Consider the following 23979-nt stretch of genomic DNA (forward strand, 5'->3'; position numbering starts at 1 on the left):
CTGGCACTGGCACTCCTCACATACAATACAAGCCATTCGTTCCGCAGCTATTGCCCACAGCAGCCAACGTCCACCTCCTTCTGCAGCTCGGGCTCTAAATCAGACTGTTCTCAGATTAAGAGAGCAGATATGATCTCTCAGGCTAACCCACTAGGAGGTAACCCTGGCCTCCCCTCCGCTCTGCCCAGGAATTCCCTCCTACAGCCTGGGCACTGCTAGCCCCGCCCAGTAGCCTGGCGCGTGACGTCACCGCGCTGCGCCCTGTCAGGGGCCGCCATTGTTCCACCGGTAAGACACAGGTGTGGGTCCCCGGCACCATGAGCAAACGCAAGGCCCCGCAGGAGACCCTCAACGGCGGCATCACGGACATGCTCGTGGGTGAGTCCCGGGCCGCCCTCCGATCCCTCTCCTCAGCCGGGCCTCGCTTCTCCCCCGATCCCGGGTCGCAGTCGCAGTGCCGGGCAGCGTCTGTCCTGGACGCCGGTGGAGGAACCCGCCCACCCCTCCTTCCCGGGACAGCCGGTCGCGGGTGTGTCCTTGTGTCTCGAGCCCTTTGTTGTCTTTTCAGAACTCGCAAACTTTGAGAAGAACGTGAGCCAGGCGATCCACAAGTACAATGCATACAGGTACGTTGTTGGCTTGCGTTCCAGGACACCCTAGTTTGCTGTCACTTCTCAGGGATGGGGGGACGGGTGCCCAGTGGGTCTTTGGGCGATCCGAAAGTTTTTTTGTTTTTTTTTTAAAAAGCCGAGCGGCACTTTATTTAACCTATACAGGATTTTGGCAGAGCTTTATAGGGTTAATTCAGGAGCGTTTACAGTTCTGAGCGAAAATAGGTGTCTGGTGCATATATTCCCACCATTAATCTCGAATGACTGGAAATACAGTGTGACTTTAAAACAATAAACAACAGGAGATGAGGTCTGAACTGTGAAATAGATGTAGTTCAAGAAATCAACCTTTCCTCCTGGTTGGACCATAACAGATCCTGTTGCCTTCCTGAAAACCCCTGGCCCATCACTACAAACCTCAGAAGGCACCTTCTAGCCATTCTTCCCACAGCTGGCTACTTAACCTATAAACATACTCTCAGCTTCTAAAAGTAAAAGCAAACGATCCCTGCTTCCCCCAAGCTAGTACTTATGTCTTTACAGTTAGAGTTCTCGAATAGTCTGCTCCATGCCTGGATTTCCTTATCTGGAGTCATTATTGTTATTATTACCATTAATTATTATTATTATATTTTATTATTTCTTTTATTTGGGGGATTATAATTACATCATTTCCCCTTTTCCTCCCTCCAAACACTTCCATATATAACCCTCCTTGATCTCTCAAATTCATAACCTTTTTTCATTTATTGTTACATATATTTATATGTATAGACATACATTTTCCTAAATACATAAATGCAATCTGCACCAACTGTATTGTGTTACTCGGACGTGTTCAAGGCTGACCCTTTGGTACTGGATAACCAATTGGTGCGTCTTTCCTGGCAAAGTCTATTTCTCTGCTCTCAGTATTCCTTAGTTTCCTGTAGTTCTTCGTGTAAGGTTGAGGTCTTGACCACTTCGGGGTGCCTGTTATATTCATTCTTGTGAACAACACTGCTCGTGTCTAGGCAGTGATGTTAGTGAGACCGGATGAGTATAGCTTCTGACATTTCTGGCCACAAACACCGTCTCACAGCAATTTCCCTGCTCCTCTGATTCCCATTCCCTCTTCTACAGTGTTCCCTGGGCCTTAGGTTTAGGAGTTAATCTTATAGACGTACCCATTAGGACTTAGCCCCATAACTCTGCATTTTGATTGGTTATGGTTTTCTGTAATGGTCTCTGTTGCAAAAGAGCAGTTTTCTTGATGAGGGGTGAAGGCTACACTTGTCTGTGGGTATAAGGATGAACATTTAGACTATATAGTTAGGGCTTATGCTGCTTTGGGAAAGTGGTGGTTGTAGGCTCTTCTCCAAGACCTGTGACTTCACTAGGCCTGGTACCAGGATGCTGGTATCAGGAATGATGGATTTCCCTGTTGATGAGGGAGTCCTAAGTCCAATTAGAGAGTTGTTGGTTACCACGGAGATATATGTGTCCCTACTGCACCCTTAGTGTTAGCATGCCATGCAGGTCATTGTGGGTCATAGGTGTCATAGCTGTGTAGAGCTGTTGGTTGATTCTGCTCCTTTGAAAGCTTGCCTGGTGCCTGATGCCCTGAAAGCCAGTCCTCAGAGAAGGGACAATTCAGGTCAGTTCCAGCTCAGAGGCCTCGAGCCCTGTGTCTGAAATGCGTGGTTTCTTCAGCAGTTAGGGACTTACCTTCTACTTCTTTGGTGGCTTCTAGGGTGCCACTAAAGGCAGTAGCAGTAGCCTGTATGTTTGGGGACATACATGACATACTAGGACATTCCTGGGTGAAAACTCAAAAGAGGGCTTCTCATGCCTAGCTTTGGATGTTTGCCTGGCTGTTCTTTGGCTTTTAGAAGGGGCATTGTTAGCTCAGAGTTTAAGCTATGGATATGTTTAAGCTGCTGCCACCTAACTGGTGCTGTAACTGTGCCTTCAAAGGCCATTCTATCAGGTCAGCCGCTTCAGAATGGTGGGGAACATGGAGTCCATGAATGTGGGCCCACTGTTGCACTTCTCTGGTATGAAGTGAGTTCCTTGGTCATAGACAATTCGCAGATGGTAGCTTTTGCAGAAGCATTACATGCTGGAAAGGCAAATCCATAACCAGAATAAGAATCCTATCCAGTAAGGACAAAGTGTTGTCCTTTGCACAGAGGAAGCAGCCCAGGGTAGTCAACCTACCATGAGGTCCCTGACAGGTCACACTGGGAAATGGACCACATCTGGGTCCGGTGTTGACCTCTGCTGTTGGCAGATCTGGCACCGAGGAACAGCTGTAGCCAGGGCAGCCTTGGCACATGGCAGTCCCTGTGATCTTCCCCAGATGTCTTTCCACCCGCTTCCAGTCTTGCTCTTTCCAAGTCCCTGAACGTCCATCGATCAGGTTCTAAGTTTTACGCAGGAGGAAACCATCTATCCTTGTAAAGTGTTAATGTGGATATTTGGTGTATGTGTAGTTCAGTTTAAGAGAAAATAAGCATCTGCTGGATTTTCAATTGTTTTTTTCTTCCTTTTTATTTGTTTGTTTATAGAAAAGCAGCATCTGTGATAGCAAAGTACCCACACAAAATCAAGAGTGGAGCAGAAGCTAAGAAATTGGTAAGCATAATGACCAGTAGTGAACCCCGTCTTTGGAGGGGTGGGGGAAAGAAAGAAACTGGGTCACGTCATATTAGTGTGCATACCTGAGGTTTAAACAGGACTGACCAGACGGTTCCGTAGATAAAGGCTTGCTGCCCAGCCTGCTTACCTAACCGGACTTCAGTCCCTGGAACTACATGGCAAAAGGAGAGAGATGACCCTGGCAGTTTGTCCTGTGACTGCCACATGTATGCTGGAGCATACATGTCTGCGAGCACTCACAAATAAATAATAAAGAAGACCAGTAAACACGAAGCTTCACCCATAAAGTTAGATTGAGATAAGACACTACGTGGTGCCTGTTGGATTATCGATAATGACGTGTGGACAGACGCGTTTGCTGCCGAGGGGTACTCATTGGTAGTCTCCTTGAAGATCATTTGGCAGAACATGTGTACGCCATCCCCACCTTTGTGAGAAGATCTCATTGTGTAGCCTTGGGTTTTAGGTTAAAAAGAAATTGTTGTTGTGTGTGTGTGTGTGGTTGTGTGGTTTATGTGCGCCATGTGCACGCAGAAGCCTGGGGAGGCCAGAAGAGCTCATGGGGTTCCCTGGAACTGAAGTTACATATAATTGTGAGCCAGTGTGTGGATGCTGGGAACTGAACCCAGTCTTCTGCTAGACAATAAATGATCTTAACTGTACAGCCATCTCATACGCGTACTTTTTCCTAACACACTCAACCTCTTTTACCAATAAATGCTGCAGTGTTTCTCATGGCTGCATACTAGTTCATTGTAGGAGTTTATTTAACTTATCTGGTGAACCTTAGATTAGTTTTCAGACATTTGACATAATTATAAAGCTTCCCTGAACTACTCCTGTCTAAAAGACAGTCAGTTAATAACACAAGCGAAGTGCGAGGATGCGAGTACAGGCGATGTTTGGATTTAATTCTCAGGGCCATAGACTAATAAGTGATTTTGATACTGTGTATATAGCTTTATTTTCACATTTTCTTTTTTTTGTTAGTTAGAAATTGTTTGCATTTATTTATTTGGGATGTGTGTGGATACGTGCATGCAGTGGTGCCCATGTGGAGGTCAGAGGACAGCGTGCAGGAGCCAGGTCTCTCCTTCCACTCTGGATTCCAGGGACTGAGCCCAGGGCATGAGGCCTGGTAACAAGTGCCCAAACCCACAGAGCCATCCTAACACCCCAGCTTTCTCAGTTCCCTTAATACAAGTAAGGCGCACGTGTGTGTGTGTGTGTGTGTGTGTGTGTGTGTGTGTGTGTGTGTGTGTGTCTGTGCCTGTGCCTGTCTGTCTGTCTGTCTGTGTCTGTCTGTCTGTGCCTGTGTGTGTATCTGTGTGTGTCTGTCTGTGTCTGCCTGTGTGTGTCTGTCTGTGTCTGTGTGGTGTTGGGAGCATGTCCAGGGCCTCTCATAGGCCAGGCAGCCACTTTCCCACTGACCCACATTTTCAGCCCTCAGAAGTTAACTTTGTGCAGTCAAGAGTGAGTTAAAGTTACTAGTTTTCCTCTGTTGGTCCTTAAGCATTTGTTCTGGGGAGTTTCTTCCGTGGTTCAGTTTTCTGTACCTTTGCTTCAAAACTTGCCCAATAGTCCCTTGTTTCTTACTCCCCAGTGTTTGTCTCTTGGGATTTGGTAAGCACTGTATTCACCTGTCTTCTTTATTTTTCATTTTCTGTGTAGCCAGGAGTAGGAACAAAAATTGCTGAAAAGATTGATGAATTTTTAGCAACTGGAAAATTGCGTAAACTGGAAAAGGTAACACTTTTACTTGATGTCTTGTCCTTCCTTAGGGCCTAGAGCAGAATGGTTGATGTAACTCATGTTAGTGAGACTCAGAAGGAAACGTGTTAATTGGACTTTACAGTATTACTGAGGTGAAGAAGGTCTCCTGGGCAGTGTAGTGAGGTTGTGTCACAGAGAAAAGAGCCTCTTCTCCCACTTCTGTGTGTGGCTTTAGGACACAGCTGGTCTGGGGCAGAGTTCCTCTTACTGTACCATCCACAGTGATTGCAAATTTTGATGAAAAAGTCATTATCATACATGTGTCTGTATCTGTGTCTGAACTATACTGAGCATGTTTTATGATTTTTGTTTGTTTTAATATCATAAAAGGGTCTTTTATGAAGAGACCCTTTAAAAGTATTGGAAAATTGAAATCTGAAGTGGGTATTAAATGTTGGTGATGCATTTATAATTTATAGTTAGCTAGATCTTGTTATTCTACAACATATGTATAATAAAACAACCCCCAAATCCCATGTATTGAGTAAATTGGAGATGAGAAGTCTGTAGCCACTCTGTTACCACCAACTGCTCAGGGCCTTGTGTTCTCTGCAGTGCAAATACTTTTTTGCTTTATTTTGAGCATATTGATACATTTCCAATAAGATAATTTCAGTTCATGAAGCATTCTTAAATCATTATTTGATTTTTCTTTTTTATAAAGATTCGTCAGGATGATACAAGTTCATCCATCAACTTCCTGACTCGAGTTACTGGCATCGGGTAAGAACTATTTCCTAACTAGACACGGCAGTAAATTAGTCTTCTTTTTCATGTCAAGCAAACTAGATTCCCCACTGTTTCCTTCCCAGGCTTGCACTTCTCTCCCTCCCTCACGCCTTTGCCACACAGTGTGTCTTCAGGCTTTCCTTTGGTCTGTCCTTACTGTATAATACCGAGAGTTGACACAGCGTAGGTGCTTCAGGTGCTATTCCTGTTGCTCCTCCCAGCTAACTTGCTCTCCATGACACATCACTGTTGACCACAGTTGAGCAGCAGCCGCAGTGATAGTCTACAAACCTGAAGCAGCCAGTACGGATGGCTTATGCTCATTCCTAATAGCTTCACTGTGCTTGACGGAGGCCCAAACTTGCCTCCACCTCCTTAGGGAGTGCAGTGTCTGTGGCTCCTGTGCACCGCTCCATGGTAGTTTATAGGCCCCGTGTCATCCAGCATCACTGATTGAACCAGGCGAGCTCATGCTTACCCATGGAACTCTCGGGAGTTGTTCCTCTACCCGAAATGGTTTTCCTTTGCTCTCCTGAATGGCTGGCTATTTTTCATTCGTATGTCAGTTTTAGCATCTCACAGTCTAAGGTGAGATATAGCCACTCAGTAATATCACACTATATTCATATTCGTATCTGTTGTCTTTCTCTACACACTGGCGTAGAAGTGTCTTATCTGTGTAGGTTCCCAGCAGTGTATGTGGCACGTAATAGCCCTCAATGAATCTCGGTTGCATTAATGAGTGTCCCAGTGCCCCATGTCTGTGCGTGAGCATTATGACAGCTGGCTGTTTAGGTGTCTTTATGTTCAAGGTCACGGTTGTCCACCAACTGACTAAAGATTCAAAAAGTCTTCGGGTAAAATGGACGTTAGCAAAGTAACCATGCAGCACTGAGCAATTCCTGCTTAGTGAATATTAACTCTGTCCCTGACAATAGAGGACACTGTGCTTATCACAGTGGCTTTCCCCGCTATTGAGATGGCGTCTTCTAATTGTTGTTGTTGTTATAGGCCATCTGCTGCAAGGAAGCTTGTAGATGAAGGAATTAAAACATTAGAAGGTGAGTATGACATAAGTCACTAAGTCCAAGTTAAAATCTCCAGGAAGCCGTCTTGGAAATCCTGGTCTCAAATAAATGTAAATAAATGTAAATGCAGACAAAGGGGTTTTGGCAACGACATTGTAGAGAGCAGATCTAGAATAAGGTCAACCTTTCTGTCTTAGATAATTTTAGGTTTGTGACAAAAAATTAAGACAAGCAGGAAGTTACTTTGTGCTCCCTGGTCTAGAGAGCGAGCTGTAATGGCCTCACTTGTGTTTTGAGTCAGCGTCCGTACAGCAAGCCAGAGAAACAGTGAATAGCAGATAGATAAAGGCCATCACATCCAGCCCTCAGAACATCTTGCCCAAATCAAATGGGGAAGCCCCCTTTAGATGGCCAGGTGGGGTTCCCAGTAGAGAGTCCTGAGTGAACAGTATCCCCTTCGGTGAGTCTGGTGGGTAAAGAACAAACACAGCCGTAAGATGCCGTCATCAGATTCGGTGCTCACATGTGCTGTAGAACTGACTGGAGGAATTGAAGCCCTCACTGGAATTCCTGGGCGAGCTTTTTCTACATGAATGAGCTCTCATGGCTGAACTGCCAGCTCCTCTCTCCACTGCAGACACTTTTACTCACAGGATAAGCGGTTGTCCCAGCACCCACTAACCTTCCAGTCGATAATCAGGGCAGTGGTGGTACATTTGAGCTTGCCACTTGTTGGAGTTAAGGGGACCTTGAAGGACACTTTGAGATACATATACTTGGTCTGAAATGGAGGGGGAGGGGAGGGGGAACAGTCCAGCTTTGACAGTCAGCCTCTCAAACAGCTCACACACGTTAGACTCTCAGCTTAAAGTAAGAGCAGTGACAGTAAAGCAGTGACGATTTGGAAAATTGGGGTCTAAGTTGCTTTTGTTCCTTCTTGTTTTAGACAGGAACATTTTAGAGTAAAAGCTAAACTGTGTGTTGAAAGAATGTTCCTGGTAGAGATTTACAAGCTGTTGGAGGAATGTTTGCTTTCACAGTAATGGAGGGAAAACTAGAGCCTAAACCAAATAATTTTAGTCCATTTCCCTTCCCCAACATAAGCGTCCTCTAAATGTGACGCATCTCCTCGCTTTCCAGGACATGTGGCTTCACTGTCACACTTAGGAATGCGTACTGTGCCCCACTTAAGGCTCAGCTACCTCTGAGCAACCCAGACAGGCCAGGCGGGCAGGCTTGGGGACTGATGAGTTTCGAATGCCACTTTCAGAACCTCACTGTAGTGGGTTTGCTTAGTCCCTCAGCCTCGGGCCACATGGTATGTATTCTGACTCAGGATTTTTTTTTTCTTGGTTCTTTTTTTCCGGAGCTGGGGACCGAACCCAGGGCCTTGCGCTTCCTAGGCAAGCGCTCTACCACTGAGCTAAATCCCCAGCCCTGACTCAGGATTTGATATAACGATGTCTGCAGACTACTGAGAGTAGTGGGCGTGGGCAGTAGTGGGCGCTTCAGCGGGGTGCCCGACGCTTGTGGGGCACTCTGGTTAGTCGTAGAACTTGCCAAAGAGTCAGAGAGTGAATCGTATCTCAGGAGGACTGTGGGGTTTTTGCTTGCATTATATCCAGTTTCTCCAAAACAGTCAGGAACTTGTGAGTTTGACGAAGTCATTCCCCTGGTAATGCTGGAACCTCCTGTTCTGGTTTCATATTTCATAATTCAGATATGTAATATAACAGTGACTGTGTAATTGTTTCCATTTCATTTCAGATATTATTTGGTGGTATTTTTTCTAGGAGGTAGTATATGTGGTGCATTTATCAAAAAATACAGATTTTTCTCCATTTCTTCCGAGGGAATTTATCTATTTCTCAATATACTGGTTATTAAACAAATTACATTGTCTTGTTTTTTCTTTAGCAAAAGTTACTACTACATTCACGCCTATAAAGACACATTAATGTTAAATTTTTTCCAGATTAAAAGATGAAGATGATAGCCTTCTCTCCCTTAGCACAGTACCTTCACACATTCATACTGAAGGCTAACTGAACAGGGAAGGTAACACATGTCTAAGAATGAGCCTAGGCCAGACGTGGTAATGATGCAGGCAGAGGCAGGCTGATCTCTGAGTTCAAGGCCAGCCAGGACTGTGTTGTGAGACGCTGTCGGTTATAAAACCTGAAGAAGCTATGCTTACTATTGTAGTAAGCTGCATTAGATACCTGAAGGGCGTTTTTAACTCTAGCCAGTAACATTACCTGTAATTCCTGGTTTGTTTATGGACTTTTTCATGACCCTCTAGTTGAAATTTTGACTCATTACGTAAAAGTGATCTTCAAGTCAGATGTTTGCAAAGTTGACTTGAAAAGTTGTTTCTAGTTCTTAGTCTCTGTGGTAGTTTTTTAGTCATTGTATTTTGAAAATCATTTTGACATCTCTTTTCTTCTGGGCAGTTCTTTGTAGAAAAGATAATTGGGTTTAATATCTTTTTATAAAATATATTCAATTTAAACACCTCAACTTTATCTCCTATTCAGATCTCAGGAAAAATGAAGATAAATTGAACCACCATCAGCGAATTGGGCTGAAGTAAGATAGCCAATTTTGATACTTCAGATGTAAAGTTTTCACAGACATTTTTTTTTTTACTTTTCAAGATTATAATTTACCCCCTCCCCTTCCTTCCTCCAAATCTTCACGCCCATCCCCCCTTGCTCTCTTTCAAATACATGGCCTCTTTTTCATTACTTTTTACATGTAGAGACAACATGTATAGACATTCTTTGGTAACCTTGGGACTTAACTAAATGCAACCAGCGTTAGTTCAGAAATGCTGGACTCTGCACAGAGCCTTGTCACCTTCACGCCTGCGCTCATGGCTTATTGTTGCACTCTAGCTTCCTATGTTGTTTTCATTTTCTTTGAGAATTCCTTTCATTCTCTTAACTTCTATAGGAGAACTTCCTTCTAAAACATGGAGAAGTGAGAACTTAGTTACCAGATAGAATTGTAGGCGTGGCTCTTTTGGGGAGTGGCTGTTATTTGAAATATCCTTTCACCTGGAAGTCCCACGTAGCCCAGGCTGACCTCAGACTTTGATTCTCTTGCCTGGTCCTCCAAGATCTCAGATTACAGGCATGAGTTCTATACCCAGCTCAAGTAGCTCTTCAGGACCTTACCGTGGTCTGTGAACATGAAACACGTGAAGTTTACATGAATCCAAGAAAGAAACTTCTCAGATGTGTAAATGAAATATAATATCTGTAGCATCAACAGTGCTCCTGCGTAGCGGGTATTACATTGTGCGTGTACTGGCACTTTACATGTCTGCCATTATATTATCTTCTTGATGATTTGGTCCAAATTGCACTCTTTTTCCTATTGGTGCCTTATGATGTCTTTCATTTCTGTAGTCCTTGGAGAACCTGAATGTTAGGGGAATTCATAAGGTCTTCTGAAGAGCCTGTGCACCAGAACTGTTCAGAATACACACACTATCATTCTTAGACACATGTGTAGACATTATTTCATGCTGCAATGCCATCCTATTGGGCTTCCTGAGATATAGTTTATACAGTATGCAGTTAACCTGTGTGAAATAAACACTTGAACAACTTTTAACATGTTTGCAGGGTTGTACAGCCACGGTTACAGTCAGTTTTAGGACATCTTTCCTATCCTAAAGGAGTCTGCTGTTCTCTTCCTCACAGAACCCTCACACACTGCTTCCCAGGCCTAGGAACCAATGATCTCTCTACCCGACAGCCGCTCCTCTTCTGGCCCTTCCACTCTCCTTCATGACTGGCTTAGTCATCTGTGTCTTGGTGTTCCTAGCTCCATCCACAGTGTAGGATAATATTTTAGACACAAAAATTTTGAAAACTTTTGGTATAATTTTCAACATGTATACATCACCTAACATTTTGTTACGTGTATACATTGTATAATGTTTTAGATCCGGGTAAACATACCAGTGTCCTCAACATTTATCATTGTCATGTTGTAAACATTCACGATTCCTCCTAGCTTTTTACGTGCTGTATGTTACTTAGAAAGGAAATGAAATAAAATCATGTGTAGATTCATTAGCATCCAGCTCCCCTCAAGCCAGCAGCACATCAGAGCCCTCTTCCTGTTTTTGCAGGTTTCAGGTGCTCAGTCCTATAAACCTTTAGCTTTATCAGGAGAGGGCAGTCTCCTTTGTAAACATGCAGCAATAATGTCTATTTGTTTCCTGTAGCTTGGGTTGTTTGTTTGTTTGTTTAGACCAGGTCTCAAGTATCCAGGGCTGACCTTGTACTTACTGTGTAGCCAGAGAAGGATGAACACCTAAGTGCTGTAATTGCAGGCAGATGCCCCAGATCTGGTGTATTCAGGGCCTTGTGTGTGCCAGGCAAAAGATCTCCCAACTGAGCTGCATTCTGAGCCCCATTTCTTTATTCTTGTTATGTGATTACATGGAAATGAATTTAAGGTCTGAAATGTACACAGGATACAGTCAGGACTTGGGTGCGGTCCTGAAGCAGTGGGTGCCTTCCCGACCACCTCCCTGGCTTTCTTCTTGTCTTCCAACTGAATTCCAGTCTTGATTTTTGACAAATGATCTGCTTCTATGCTTGACATGGTAGATGGTTTTTAATCATTAAAATTGTACAGAATCTCTTTCCTCTTGTTATGTCTCTCTAGATATTTTGAGGACTTTGAAAAGAGAATTCCTCGTGAGGAGATGCTGCAAATGCAGGTAAGAGTGTGTGCGTGGTGCTCTCTGTAGCATGAGAAGGCCGGCTCTTGCTGGAATACTGACTTCCCTTCTCTTCTCTTAGGACATTGTTCTTAATGAAGTTAAAAAGCTGGATCCCGAGTACATCGCTACAGTCTGCGGCAGTTTCCGAAGAGGTAACATCCTTCCGACTCTCGTCATTCATGGCTTGGTGTTAAAGTTGCCTAGTGTGTGTGATGGACTTGGGTTCAAAAGATGTGTTTTGTGTCACTTCATGGCTTCCTGAAACCCTTAGTATTAGATAAGTCTGCTTGTCCATGTTCGTCCCATTACTACTGTTTGTCTCATACTCTGTTGTCTCTGTCATTGTGCCTGAGGCACTGGACAGAAAATGGAAGTCTTTTAACTCATGTTAGACACGAGTTACAGCGTAGTAGAAAGTTGCCCTGTTGGAAGCGGGGCCTCTGTACGTGTGTCTTCCATTTCACTCTAGGTTGGCCTAACTAGTAGGTTTACACAGAACTCAGTACGTGTGTCTCCGTCTCATTCTAGGATGGCCTAACTAGTAGGTTTACAGAGAATTCAGTACCTGTGTCTCCATCTCATTCTAGGATGGCCTAACTAGTAGGTTTACACAGAACTCAGTGCCTGTGTCTCCATCTCATTCTAGGGTGGCCTAACTAGTAGGTTTACACAGAACTCAGTGCCTGTGTCTCCATCTCATTCTAGGATGGCCTAACTAGTAGGTTTACACAGAACTCAGTGCGTGTTCTTTTTTCTCATAGGCGCAGAGTCCAGTGGAGATATGGACGTTCTGCTGACCCACCCAAACTTCACGTCAGAATCAAGCAAACAGGTACTCAGGAGGAGCAGCGTCTTCTAACTGACAGTTGGATATTTTCACTGTGTGGTTTGTTTATGGTGCTGGGGAGTGAACTTGGGGCCTCACGCAGGGACTCCTCCACTGAGCTATAACCCTAAGTTTATTTTAATCTTATATATAGCCACATACAGACACACACAGTATTGTTCCCAATTAAACATAAGCAAGGGAATAAATGAGTGGATGAATCTCTGGGAGTAGAATCTGCTGGTGCTCCTCACAGCCTGTGAAGTGGGGAGGACGAAGAGCTGATGTGAAGGGGACCTCGGTGACTGTCACCTGCCAGCCCCTAGACTGTGGCCTGGGAGAGGCAACGTGAGTTACAGAGAAGGGTTCAGTTTTTTGAGCAGATCTTAACATCTAAAGAAATGAAGTTGAAAAAGATATTTTCAGAATTATTCACTATCAATTTCAGAAATACTTGGCATACAATACTTTCATTAAGAGAAGTTTTACCTGTTACAGAAGGGCCAGAGAGATGGCTCATCAAGGGAAGCTGTTTGCCACCAGCCCTGACTCGGGCAGTCCCTAGACCCACATGGTGGAGGGAGAGCGAATTCTCTCACGTTGTTTCTCCCTCCGATGTGTTCATGTGTGTGAGCACTCGCACACTGAATAAGTAAATGCAATAACTACTGTGAAACGTTACCTGTTAAACACGTGTGAAGGCAGATATTTTAAATTTTAGAATATTTTTGCTTTTTAAAAAGAGCTAACTCTTAGATTTTATGAAGTCAGATGAAGCTTATTATCTTTGAAAGCATAAGTAGGTTGTTGGTTTTGGGGTTTTTTTTTTTAATTTATTCATTATGTACATACAACGTTCTGCTTGCATGACCAGAAGAGGACACAAGATGTCGTTACAGATGGTTGTGAGCCACCTTGTGGTTGCTGGGATTTGAACTCAGGACCTCAGGAAGAGCAGCCAGTGCTCTTAACCACTGAGCCATCTCTCCAGCCCCGCATAAGGAGTCTCTAAGAAAAAGAAATCATTTGATTTGATGGTCAGACATGGTGACGTGTACTTGTAATCACATCACTTGGGAGGCAAGAGGTTTAGCATGAGTTTAATGTTACCCGACTCTACAAAGAGGGAGGGAGGGAGGGAGGGAGGGAGGGAGGGAGGGAGGGAGGGAGGGAGAGATAGATAGATAGATTGGGGGGAACAACCGTTCGAATTGATGCATTTTCTGCTAGAGGGAAATATACTCAGCATATGAAAGAGGAGGCTCGGGAAGATGACTTAAGCCTGACAGCCTGAGTCGAATGCCTGAAACCCACTCTAGAAGCCAGATGTGGTGGCTGACGTGCATCTGTAATCCCAGTATGCCTATGGGAAGATGGGAAGTAGGGGCAGGACAGTCAGTGAAGATTGCAGGCCAGTTTTCCTGGAGAATGCCGAGTAGAGCTGAGAGAGCCCAACATGAGACACAACCAGCTCTGAAGCTCTGTTCCCTGACTATAAACCGTAGCATCATAAGTCAGCAGGCACACACATGCATGAGGAAGTCATTTTGGAGATCTGTGTCTTTAATGATGCACATGTGTCTGTAGGACGTGGGGGGGGGGGGGAGGCACAGGAGCCTTCCAAGACCAGAGATGTTGGGTCCCCTAGAAATGCCGTTACAGGCGGTTGTGAGCCACTTAATGTGAATGCCAGAGATTAAACTGGGGTCTTCTGGAGGAACAGTAAGTGTTCTTAACCACTGAGCCATCTTTCCAACCCCGAGTGACTTCTCTTTTTTAAAGGAAACAACACAGGACTAGGGATATAACTCAGTTAGGCAGATTGTTTGGATGTGTAGCAGTTACAAGGCCCTGGGTTGGGTTCCTAACACCACATAAACCAGGGCATGATGGTGCCTCAGCAGGTTATCCTGGTCTACATAGTCCTAACAGCCTGGATGGACCTCAAAGAAAGGTAAGAAAGAAATGGGTTTAGGGGACATAGCTCAGTGGCAGGGACTAAGGCCCTGGGTTCACTTTCCAACACCAAAAAAGTTTTCTTATTGTAACGGTACTCTCTTTCTATTTTCTAATCATGATCATGCAGCCAAAGTTGTTACATCGTGTTGTGGAACAGTTACAAAAAGTCCGTTTCATTACAGATACTCTGTCAAAGGGTGAGACAAAGTTCATGGTAAGTGTCCACGCTTATAGCTTTCTGTCACCATCGCAGATAGCTGGGGTCACAGCATGACGGCTCACGCCAAGCTGCAGGGCAGCCAGAGCTCCACAGAGGCCCTGCCTCAAAACAACAAAAGAAATGGCAGAACTCTGAGATCTCGGGGAAGTAATGTTAGCGCTCAGAGTTACTTCCGGAATATTTCAGTAAAGGATTTTCTTGTAAATACTGTGTTAATGATTTGAATCACCAAAATAATTAGGCAGAATTTGCCCTTTAAAACTATTCATAATAACGAGCACGAAGTAAGTTCTTTCCTAAAATAGCAAGTGCTTCATAGTCTCTGACTTAGGAGTTTTAATGAGTGAGGTTCAAAATGCCTGATTAGTTCCAGGTGGAAAAACCAATCTAAAAAAAAAAGAAAAAGGAAGAAAGAGAGAGAGAGAGAGAGAGAGAGAGAGAGAGAGAGAGAGAGAGAGAGAGAAGAAGAAGAAGAAGAAGAAGAAGAAGAAGAAGAAGAAAGAAAACAGAAAAACGTCAGCGAGCCTGATTAGAAATCTGTTGCTGCAGTGAGGGGAGAAGCCGGGCCCCCTGGGAGACCTGGTGCAGGGGCCTACAAAGGATGCTTGCAGACCCCTGGTGCAACCCACTCTGCTGAGCTGTAAGAGCTCTGTGGGCTTTGGACTGAGAAGTCAGCCCAGCACTCGGGCTGAGGAGGGGAGGTTGCCATGAGTTCAAGGCCTGCCTGGGCTATATCGTGAGGTCCAGGTCATACCAGGCCACAGAGTCAAATTAAAAAAGGTGACAGATAAATTAAAAACAGATAAGTAAGTCTCTCTGAGTAAGAAAGCTCATGGAAATCAAATTCTCAGTTTTCCCTTGGCTTGCCTTTATTCTGGTTTCATACTGCACTTCCCATGTCACATGACTGGAAGGAAAGCATGTTGGCTGAGGTGCCCAGCAGGGATTGAGAAAGACAGGATGCATCGTTGTAAAGTGGAACAGTGGGGATTTCCAGGGCCCTGGAAGTGGGGAGCGTTTAGGTGGGCAGCTTAGGGGATAAACTAGAACCTGTGGGCACAGGTGGGTGATGGCTCTTTTTCCATGGGTGCCAGGAGCAAAGCCGGGCCCTGATGCTTGCTTCGCAGCCATTTTACCTGCTGTGCTGTCTCTACAGATCTTTAGCTTTTTGCATATATTAACTACAGTAACACTGTAGCATTTCTATGCACGTGTATAAGATGTTATGACATTTTCGTGTATGTGTGTAATATGTTATTAGCCTCGGTTGTCCTCTTTCCACTTGTGATCTCCTTCCTCTTCCCAATGAGTCCGTCCTCTACATACATACCTTCCTGTGCTACTGTGTGGTGCATTAAAGTTGTCTGCATGAGTCGGGGTCATTTATACACTCATGGGCCACTAAAGAAAACACAATCCCTTCACCTCCATTAACATCATGTAGAGCCTAAGGAGGGATTGAGCCTCCTCAGCCTCTTCTCTTGCAATCTGTAAGTCCTCAGGGAGAGCTGGAGCCTTGTAAGCCCATCCTCCCTCTAGAACAGAATAGTGATAGGCCCGCTCTCATACCAGATACTCATAGCAGCTGAGAGTTCAAGAGTGGCTGTGTCCTGCCTGGAAAACAGCGTTCCACAACATCCCAGCCCTTCCTCTGGCTATTTCTGCCTCCTCCATGTTCCCTCCCTGAGCCTTAAAGGCTCCCACTTAGGGCTAATCACACTCTGTCTCATCTCTGAAGTTGGGAGCCCTGCAGTAACTGCCACCTACTACAAAACCTCTGTCCTAAGCCGACAGCGCCCTGGTTCCCCACTTAGACATAGATACGCACACAGTTAAAGAGCACATCGTGTTCACTTAGGGTACCACACCACTAACCCACCGATTGATTCCAGGTCAGCAATGCAGTCACAGCCCACGCCCAGGGAGACATCTGTCCCCCAGCAGCCTGCACAGTACCTGCCAGTTCCTTAGAAAGGGGACCACAGACTCATTTATGCCTCTCTGTCTAGAGCCATTTTACAGGCTGGATCTCATCGAGTTGACTATTGAGATTATCACTACAGCAGTTCATGCCTGTAATCCCAGCATTAGAGAAACTGAAGCAGGAGAATTGCCAGTTTGGGGCCATCCTAGGCTACATATTAAGTTCCAGGCTAGGCTATGCTGGTTGGTTTTTGTTAATTTGACATTAGCCTAGACATAACTAAGAAAAGAGATTTTTATTTTTTTATAAGTCAGGGTCTCTCTGCCCTGTCTGTTCTGGAGCTTGCTGTGTACATCAGGCTGCCTGGAACTACCTGAGAAGAGGGAATCCTAGTTGAGAAAATACTTTGATAAGATTGGTCCGTAGGCAAGATTATGGGTGCTCTCCTGATTAATGATTGCTGTGGGCAGCCCAGTTCACTGTGGGTGGTGCCACCCTGGGCTGGTTGGCTTGAGTTTATACAAGAAAAGCAAGGTGAGCCCACCGTGCAAAGCCAGTCAACATTGATCTTCTGTGGGCTCTGCTTCAGCACATGCCTTGACTTCCTTCAGGAACAGAGGAGGATGATCTGGGAGCTAGAAGATGAAATAACCTTTCCTTCCTAAGTTGTTTTTGGTTTTGGTGTTTCACTACAGCAGTAGAAATCCTAACACAAGCCAATCTGGGCCATACTGTGAGACCCTGTGGCAACAAAAACCAAAACCAAGGTTGTCTTACGATGGCAGTAATCAAATCCAATGCAAACTAGCACGAGTCTAGGCCATTTCTTTTATTCTTTTGTGTGTGAGTTTTGTCTGCATGTGTGCATGTGTACCATGTGCACCTGGTGCTTATGGAGGTCGGAAGAGGGTGTCCGATCCCCTGGAACTGGAACTACGGGTGGTTGCAAACACAGTGTGCTGATGACAGAAGCTGGGTGCCCCAGGAAGAGTGGCAAGTGCTATCAGCTGCCGTGCTGTCTCTCCATGGTCTTTAGGCTGCTCAGTTGTTGTTTATATAAATGTAATACTTAGAAAAAACAACCTTTTCCTCTGCATCTCTTCGATGTCTGTTGGCTTTATGTATCACTGGTTCCATTCAAGTGGCCATATCTGGACTATTCTGAGGAAATGAAAGGGTTTACTTTAGAAACTCAGAAACAAAAACCCATCTAAGAATTCTACAAGAACACAGAGGAATTCTTTAACATTAGCACATCAGAAAATAAAATTAGGGGTTCGGGATTTAGCTCAGTGGCCCTGGGTTGGGTCTTCAACTCTGGAAGAAGAAGGAAGAGGAGGAAGAAGAGGAAGAGGAGGAAGAAGAGGAAGAGGAGGAGGAGGAAGAAGAAGAAGAGGAGGAAGAAGAGGAGGAGGAAAGTAAAATCAGCCTTGAGTAAGGGAACACAGTAGTTGAACCCCAGTCTCTGATGACAAATAGCAGGCCTGTGAGTCCAGGCACCCAGGGCTGCAACTGAGCTCCTCCTGACAGTTCACCATGGGGACACCATGACCCGACCACCTAAAGGTGGCACCAGACAGAACTTGTTGGCCAGGAAGATAGGTTTCATGTCACGAAAGCGAGTCTGTTTCATTAGGTAGAGGAACAGCTAAAGAAAATGTCCAGTTTAGGTCAGACGTGTGGCTTTAGTGACACATTTGCGCAGAATACGACAGTAGGCACTTACAGTTGGAGACCTTGTCAGGTGTGAGGCTGGAGAGACGGTGCAGCACTTAATAGTGTGCACTGTTCACCCAGACCTGAGTTCAGTCCCTGCACCTACGTCAGGTGGTTCACAACCTACCTCACCTCCAGCTCCAGGGGCTCCAGCACCGGCCTCTGTGAGCATCCCCTCCGCTGCGCGCGCGCACACACACACACACACACACACACACACACACACACACACACAAGAGTTTTAAATAATATGGTAAACTTTATAGCATTTTACATGTGTAAGATGAGTAATTGTCTAGTTCGGAAATGTTGCCTTTTTTTGAAGGGGAAAAGCTGATGAAACTTAACTCAGAAAACAACAGAAGCAGTGGCGAGAGATGTCAGTGGTTAGGGGTGTGGATGGTGGCTCGCAGCTGCCTGGAACACTAAGGGATGGGTTGTCTCAGGCCTCTAGCCTCTGTGGACGGCTAAACTTAATGTGTACGCCCTTGTACACATGTACAGAGATGGTAAGAAAGCAGAACCACTTCACATTTTACCTGATAATAATCAAATAAGTGCCCATTTTACTGGGTTCTGTTCTGTCCGCTGCCTCTGATTACCCGTGTCGAGTCACTGGCCCTAAGTCATCACCTGTGAATAATCACCAGCCTGAGGCCTTCCCCCCCACACACACACACAATTAAAATAAAGTAAATCTTAATAAAACTAAAACTGGTGAAGACTCGGGCACATAGAAGACAACCCAACAATCTCCTCTTTTAATTTTCTTGTTTGCTTTGTTTTCTCTATTTCTAAGGTTTCTTCAAACTCTTCTACTGTTATATCATACTTAAACCTTTCTTGAATATTTCTTGTCTGTAATATTCTGCCTGCTGCATGAATGGAATAATCTTGTTATCCATGACGATCACTGGCAGCGTTCTCAGTTTGTTTGCGTTGTGCATAGCCATTCTTCTATTCCATTTGCTTCTCCCTGTTTGTTTTGGTCTCTGTCTCTCATGCTTGGTGCCTCCCATGACTAATCGCTACTTTAGAACCTGCAAAGGCCAAGTCCTCAGAGCATGATCCTTGCTTGCCCCCCATGTGGATCTAGTTACCTGGAACGCACTGAGAAGGTGGAGGTTGTACGTCCTGACTTGGGCACACTGTGTCTGAAGCATGCCTCTCCCCAGCATCAGAACTCACTGGATAATAAGTTTACAAACTACACAGACAGTTCGTTCCCCAGCTAGTTAGGTAAAACGCTAACAAACCAGTTGGAGAGTTGCTGGAAGCATTCAGGACTGAGTAGTTGTGGGGCTGAGCTTCAGAAGCACTAGAACCCCCAGGGCAAGGTCTGGACCAGATCTGGAGTGGTGGACAGGTGAACATGAGGGCAATCTGAGTATGTCATACACACAGTGAGAACAATGGGACTGCCGTACCTGAGTGCCCAGTGAAAATGCCAAGAGTCGGTGGGTCTGGACGTTACAACGTTAGGTGACCTTTTATAAGTGGAGGGTTCAGGTTGAAGATGCTGATTTGTCTCAGGCCTAGTTTTCCTGTCATAGTTTTAATAATCCATGCACCCCTGTGTTCCCAGTCTTCTCTGACACTTTTTCACGTATAAGAATAAGTTATTATTCTCCACCTCATGGCTGCTGCTGGACAGCGGGTGGTCTCAGAGCCAGGAGGAATGTGGTTGAACTGCCTCTGCCTTTGCACTCAGAATGGAGTCATGCAGGGTAAGGCAGTGTGAAAGCCAGAGCTTCACACAGCTTAGAGCAGCATAGTGACTGCCCGGGACGCAGCCTCATCTTCATGTAGAGCGTAGAGATGGTTCTATGCTGAAAGTACTCAAAATTCTAGGACTGCTGGAATTAGCTCAAAGTACCTTCACCTTGAACATTTGATGAAAATTTAATTTGAAGCTATCTAAACATTCTTTGAAATATCCACATAGGGTGTTTGCCAGCTTCCCAGCGAGAATGATGAAAACGAATATCCACACAGGAGAATCGATATCAGGTATGATTCAGATGGCTGAGTCCTGGTGCTCCTCTAAGGTTACATAGATATGGAGAGCCACCTTTTATTTTAGGGGATGGTAAATTACTGTGAAATACAGTGTTAGGCTAGACTGTGTACAGAATGGTAAATGTCTATAGACAACAGTTTCTTGAGATTTGCTCCTCACCAGAATACGGCCATAGCTGGCACAGCTTCTTGTGTTGTAGTAATAAGTAGATGCCACTTTTTGTGATACAAACCTCTAGCGAAGTGAAGCTTCCCGGGTATAGCTGAAACTTGGAGTTAAAGCCCAGGTTCTGGCAGCCCATCAGCCTAGACTTGGCTGCCTATCCTAATATATCAAAGACAGTGGCGAGAAGCTCAGACCTGGTTCCGTGTATTCACATTGGGAAGAACAGGCACAAGCTCCTGACATCCCGGACCCATTTTCTGGGCTCTGGTTTGAGATTTAGGTCTAAATAGGGGAAGAATTAGAGCAGGGGCCACAGGAGGTGAGGTGTGCACAGTTACACAGTTCTCAGAAGGCTGCGGCCCTAGATCCATCACTGTCTCGGCCCTCGTCCTGCATACTGGATCCTGAGAGATGGTTGTCCCTGCTCCAGTGTGTAGCCTCAGCCTCACAGTCATTGCCCTTGTCAGAGGGATGACCCCTACTGTTTGAGGTTTCCCCCATTCTGGAACCCCAGGTGACTGGAGGCGAGGGAGAGCTCTGGGGCAATAGTGAAAGTAAAGCCGAAAGCTCAAGACAGAGGCTTCCTTTTACTTCCTGTGGGTCCAGGTTAGTAGGCCGTGTTTAGAAACACAGCGTCCAGCAGCTGTCGTCCCCAGTTGCCAGCTGAGGTGATACGGTGGCCATTGAGCAGTCAGCCTAACAGTCACCCTGCTTTTTGTGGGTGACTAGAGTACAGACGTACCTCAGGTGTTTTGTCTTTACTGATTCTAGAAAACCTTTATCTGTCAAACGTGAAATATGTAATAAGAAAATATTTTTCCCTAAGGTTGATCCCCAAAGATCAGTACTACTGTGGTGTTCTCTACTTCACTGGAAGTGACATCTTTAATAAGAATATGAGAGCGCATGCCCTGGAAAAGGGCTTCACAATCAATGAGTACACCATCCGCCCCCTGGGGGTCACTGGTGAGTGTCTGTGACTGTCTTATACCCTTTGTCCCCTGGGGGTCACTGGTGAGTGTCTGTGACTGCCTGAGTGGCCATCCTTGAATCTGGAGAGCTTGTTTCCAAGCGTGTTTTAGCTGGGTTGTCAGCATGTGCTGTCTATAGTGCCTGTAATCCCAGCACTTAGGCAGTCTTGGTTTAGCCTTGGCTACTCAGCAAGTTTGAGGGCAGCCTAGGCTACCTTACCTTCCTCTCAAAAACTAGGTCTTTTAAGATAACAAATTCTAAGAATACTGTTAGTAATCCTGCTGTGATGGTTTGAATATGATTGGCCAGGGGGTGATACTATTAGGAGGCGTGGCCTTGTTGGAGGAAGTGTGTCACTGCGGTGGTGGGCCTTGCCAGTCTTCTCCGATTTGCCTTTGGAACAAGGTGTAGAACTCTCAGCTCTCCAGTGCCATGCCTTCCTGGACAGGGCCATACTTGATGATAATGGACTGAACCTCTGAACCCATAAATCAGCCCCAGTTAAATGTTGTCCTTATAGGAGTTGCCTTGGTCATGGTGTCTGCGCACAGCAATGAAAGCCTAAGACACCTGCCATTTAGTTGTAGCTTCTTTATGATTTTAAACACAGGAAACAAAAGATCCTTGTAAGGCCTCAGTTGATGACCAGTCAGGCAAAAGTTGTTGTAGTCTGATAGGATTGGTTACATTGCTGGCGATGTACTTAGTTGCTGCAATGCTCGTCTTGTAGGGTTTGATCCTCAGCAAAGCGTGTGCACTGGGGAGCAGGGGAATGAATATTAGGTCCTTCCAACCTCCTTATGATACTCAGTAAAAAACCTTACTGACTTAAAGGGTTTCGATTGATGTATCTCAGACTAGTGAAGAACTTGGTATCGTTTCTTTCAGTATCACTCAAAACTGGTGGCTAAGACTGTAGTTGAATTATAAAGTGTGTTCTTACGAACACACTTAAATAAATGCCATTGCCACCACCCCACACTCATAGGGAAAAATTAAATTTTAAAAATTACAGAATAGTCCCTGGGTAATTATTTCTATATCATCCTTAAGATTTAAGGACTAGATGAGGCAGCCCAGCAGGTAAGGACTTAACCTAAAAGCCGGGGTCTGGGCCCGGGACTCACAGTGGAAGGAGAACAGGCTCCTGCTCCTTCCTTCTCCCACGTGTGCCCTCTGTGACACACACACCCGCATGTGAACATGCACATGCTCACACCTCACGTGTACTCTCTGGGGCACACACACGCCCATATGTGTACATGCACTTGTTCACACCCCACACGCAAAACTAATAAAGGAATATAATAAGTGTTTATAAAAAACGGAATTTAAAAATCTTATTTAACGAGTCATAATCTACTATGTAGTTTACTAGTAGTGTCCACTGGAAGACAAAGTTTACCACTTTTAAAAGTTATGCAAGCAGGACTTACATCTTATGCAGATTGGAGCACTGCTTTTTAAATGTCAGCATTCAGACAATCTACTGGGTCATTATTAAACATGTGGGTGCTAATTTCATAGGTACTCGAGCATTTCATTAATTTAATTTTGGAGACAGGGTATCGTTCTGTAGCCCAGGCTGGCTTAGCCATGCACACATCTGAGGCAAGAGTCCATAATTGTGGTAAACGTCTAAGGCATGCTGTTACTGCTAGCTTAAGGATGACCACAGTCTGAGTTGCAAAAGCACTATTTTATGAGACCCAGCAGAAAGGACCATGAACTAGGTGACTTCAGGCCACGGTTGGGACCCCAGCATTCTCTGTAACGCTGGTAATAAGACAAAAGTCTCATGCAGACTGCTGTCAGCACGTGGAGGTGAGCAGGAAAGAACTTTCTCCAGGTGGCTCACTCACTTCCCCTGAGCTGGAAATGGAACCTGGGCCTTGCATTCTGAGTCAGCCTGTACCTCTTATGAGTCCCTCAGGCCAGGTTAGCTCTCAGTCTATGATACTAAAGAAGTTCCCAGACTAGTTCTTAAATACTCCTGTTTCTCTCCATCCACAGGGGTTGCTGGGGAGCCCCTTCCGGTGGACAGCGAGCAGGACATTTTCGATTACATCCAGTGGCGCTACCGGGAGCCCAAGGACAGGAGTGAATGACGCCTGCCCCACCCCAGGCCTATCCCACGAGGAGTCCTAAGTTATTGCTTAACCTTTGCTATGTAAGGGTTGGGTGTTTTAGGTGATTGCCTCTTCTCTGTGCTTCCCATGGACTATCGTCAATGAACCTCTTGAGCAGCTATTCAGTATTTTCTTAGCACATGTGTTTAAACTTAGATATGTTTGTGATCGCAGTACCATGGTTTACTAGAGAAACGTAAGAGCCGATGTGATAAGCAGTGTTTAATGACCTTTCACTTCCACCTCACATTGCAGCCACAGTCGGCCCCACTTGTCCCTATCCACCCTTTATGGGTCAGCTGGTCTCCCAGAGCCATCTCCAGAAGTCACTTCAGGATCCTTAGAAACAAGGGGCTTCCAGGCATGGTGGTGCACATCCTTAATCCCAGGACTTGGGAGGCAGAGACAGGCAGATCTCTGTGAGTTCAAGGCCAGCCCAGACTACATACTGAATTCCAGGGTGCCAGAGCTACATAGTGAGGCCCTATCTAAAAAGAAAGGGGCCTTCATAGCTGTAAGGACT

At 45.3% G+C, this 23979-nt stretch overlaps 1 protein-coding gene across 1 annotated transcript; it reads left to right on the forward strand.

Moving 5' to 3' along the window:
• Positions 1–305: 305 nt before the first annotated feature.
• On the forward strand, positions 306–23577 carry Polb (DNA polymerase beta). Its single transcript, NM_017141.2, has 14 exons — positions 306–378; positions 569–626; positions 3161–3227; positions 4923–4997; positions 5689–5747; positions 6765–6814; positions 9319–9370; positions 11468–11522; positions 11605–11677; positions 12287–12357; positions 14438–14524; positions 20116–20180; positions 21182–21321; positions 23341–23577. The coding sequence occupies exons 1-14, from the start codon at positions 318–320 to the stop codon at positions 23433–23435; spliced, it is 1008 nt and encodes a 335-aa protein (NP_058837.2). The 5' UTR covers positions 306–317; the 3' UTR covers positions 23436–23577.
• Positions 23578–23979: the final 402 nt, after the last annotated feature.

Source organism: Rattus norvegicus, chromosome 16 (genome assembly GCF_036323735.1).
Source record: "Rattus norvegicus strain BN/NHsdMcwi chromosome 16, GRCr8, whole genome shotgun sequence".
Lineage (NCBI taxonomy): Eukaryota > Metazoa > Chordata > Mammalia > Rodentia > Muridae > Rattus > Rattus norvegicus.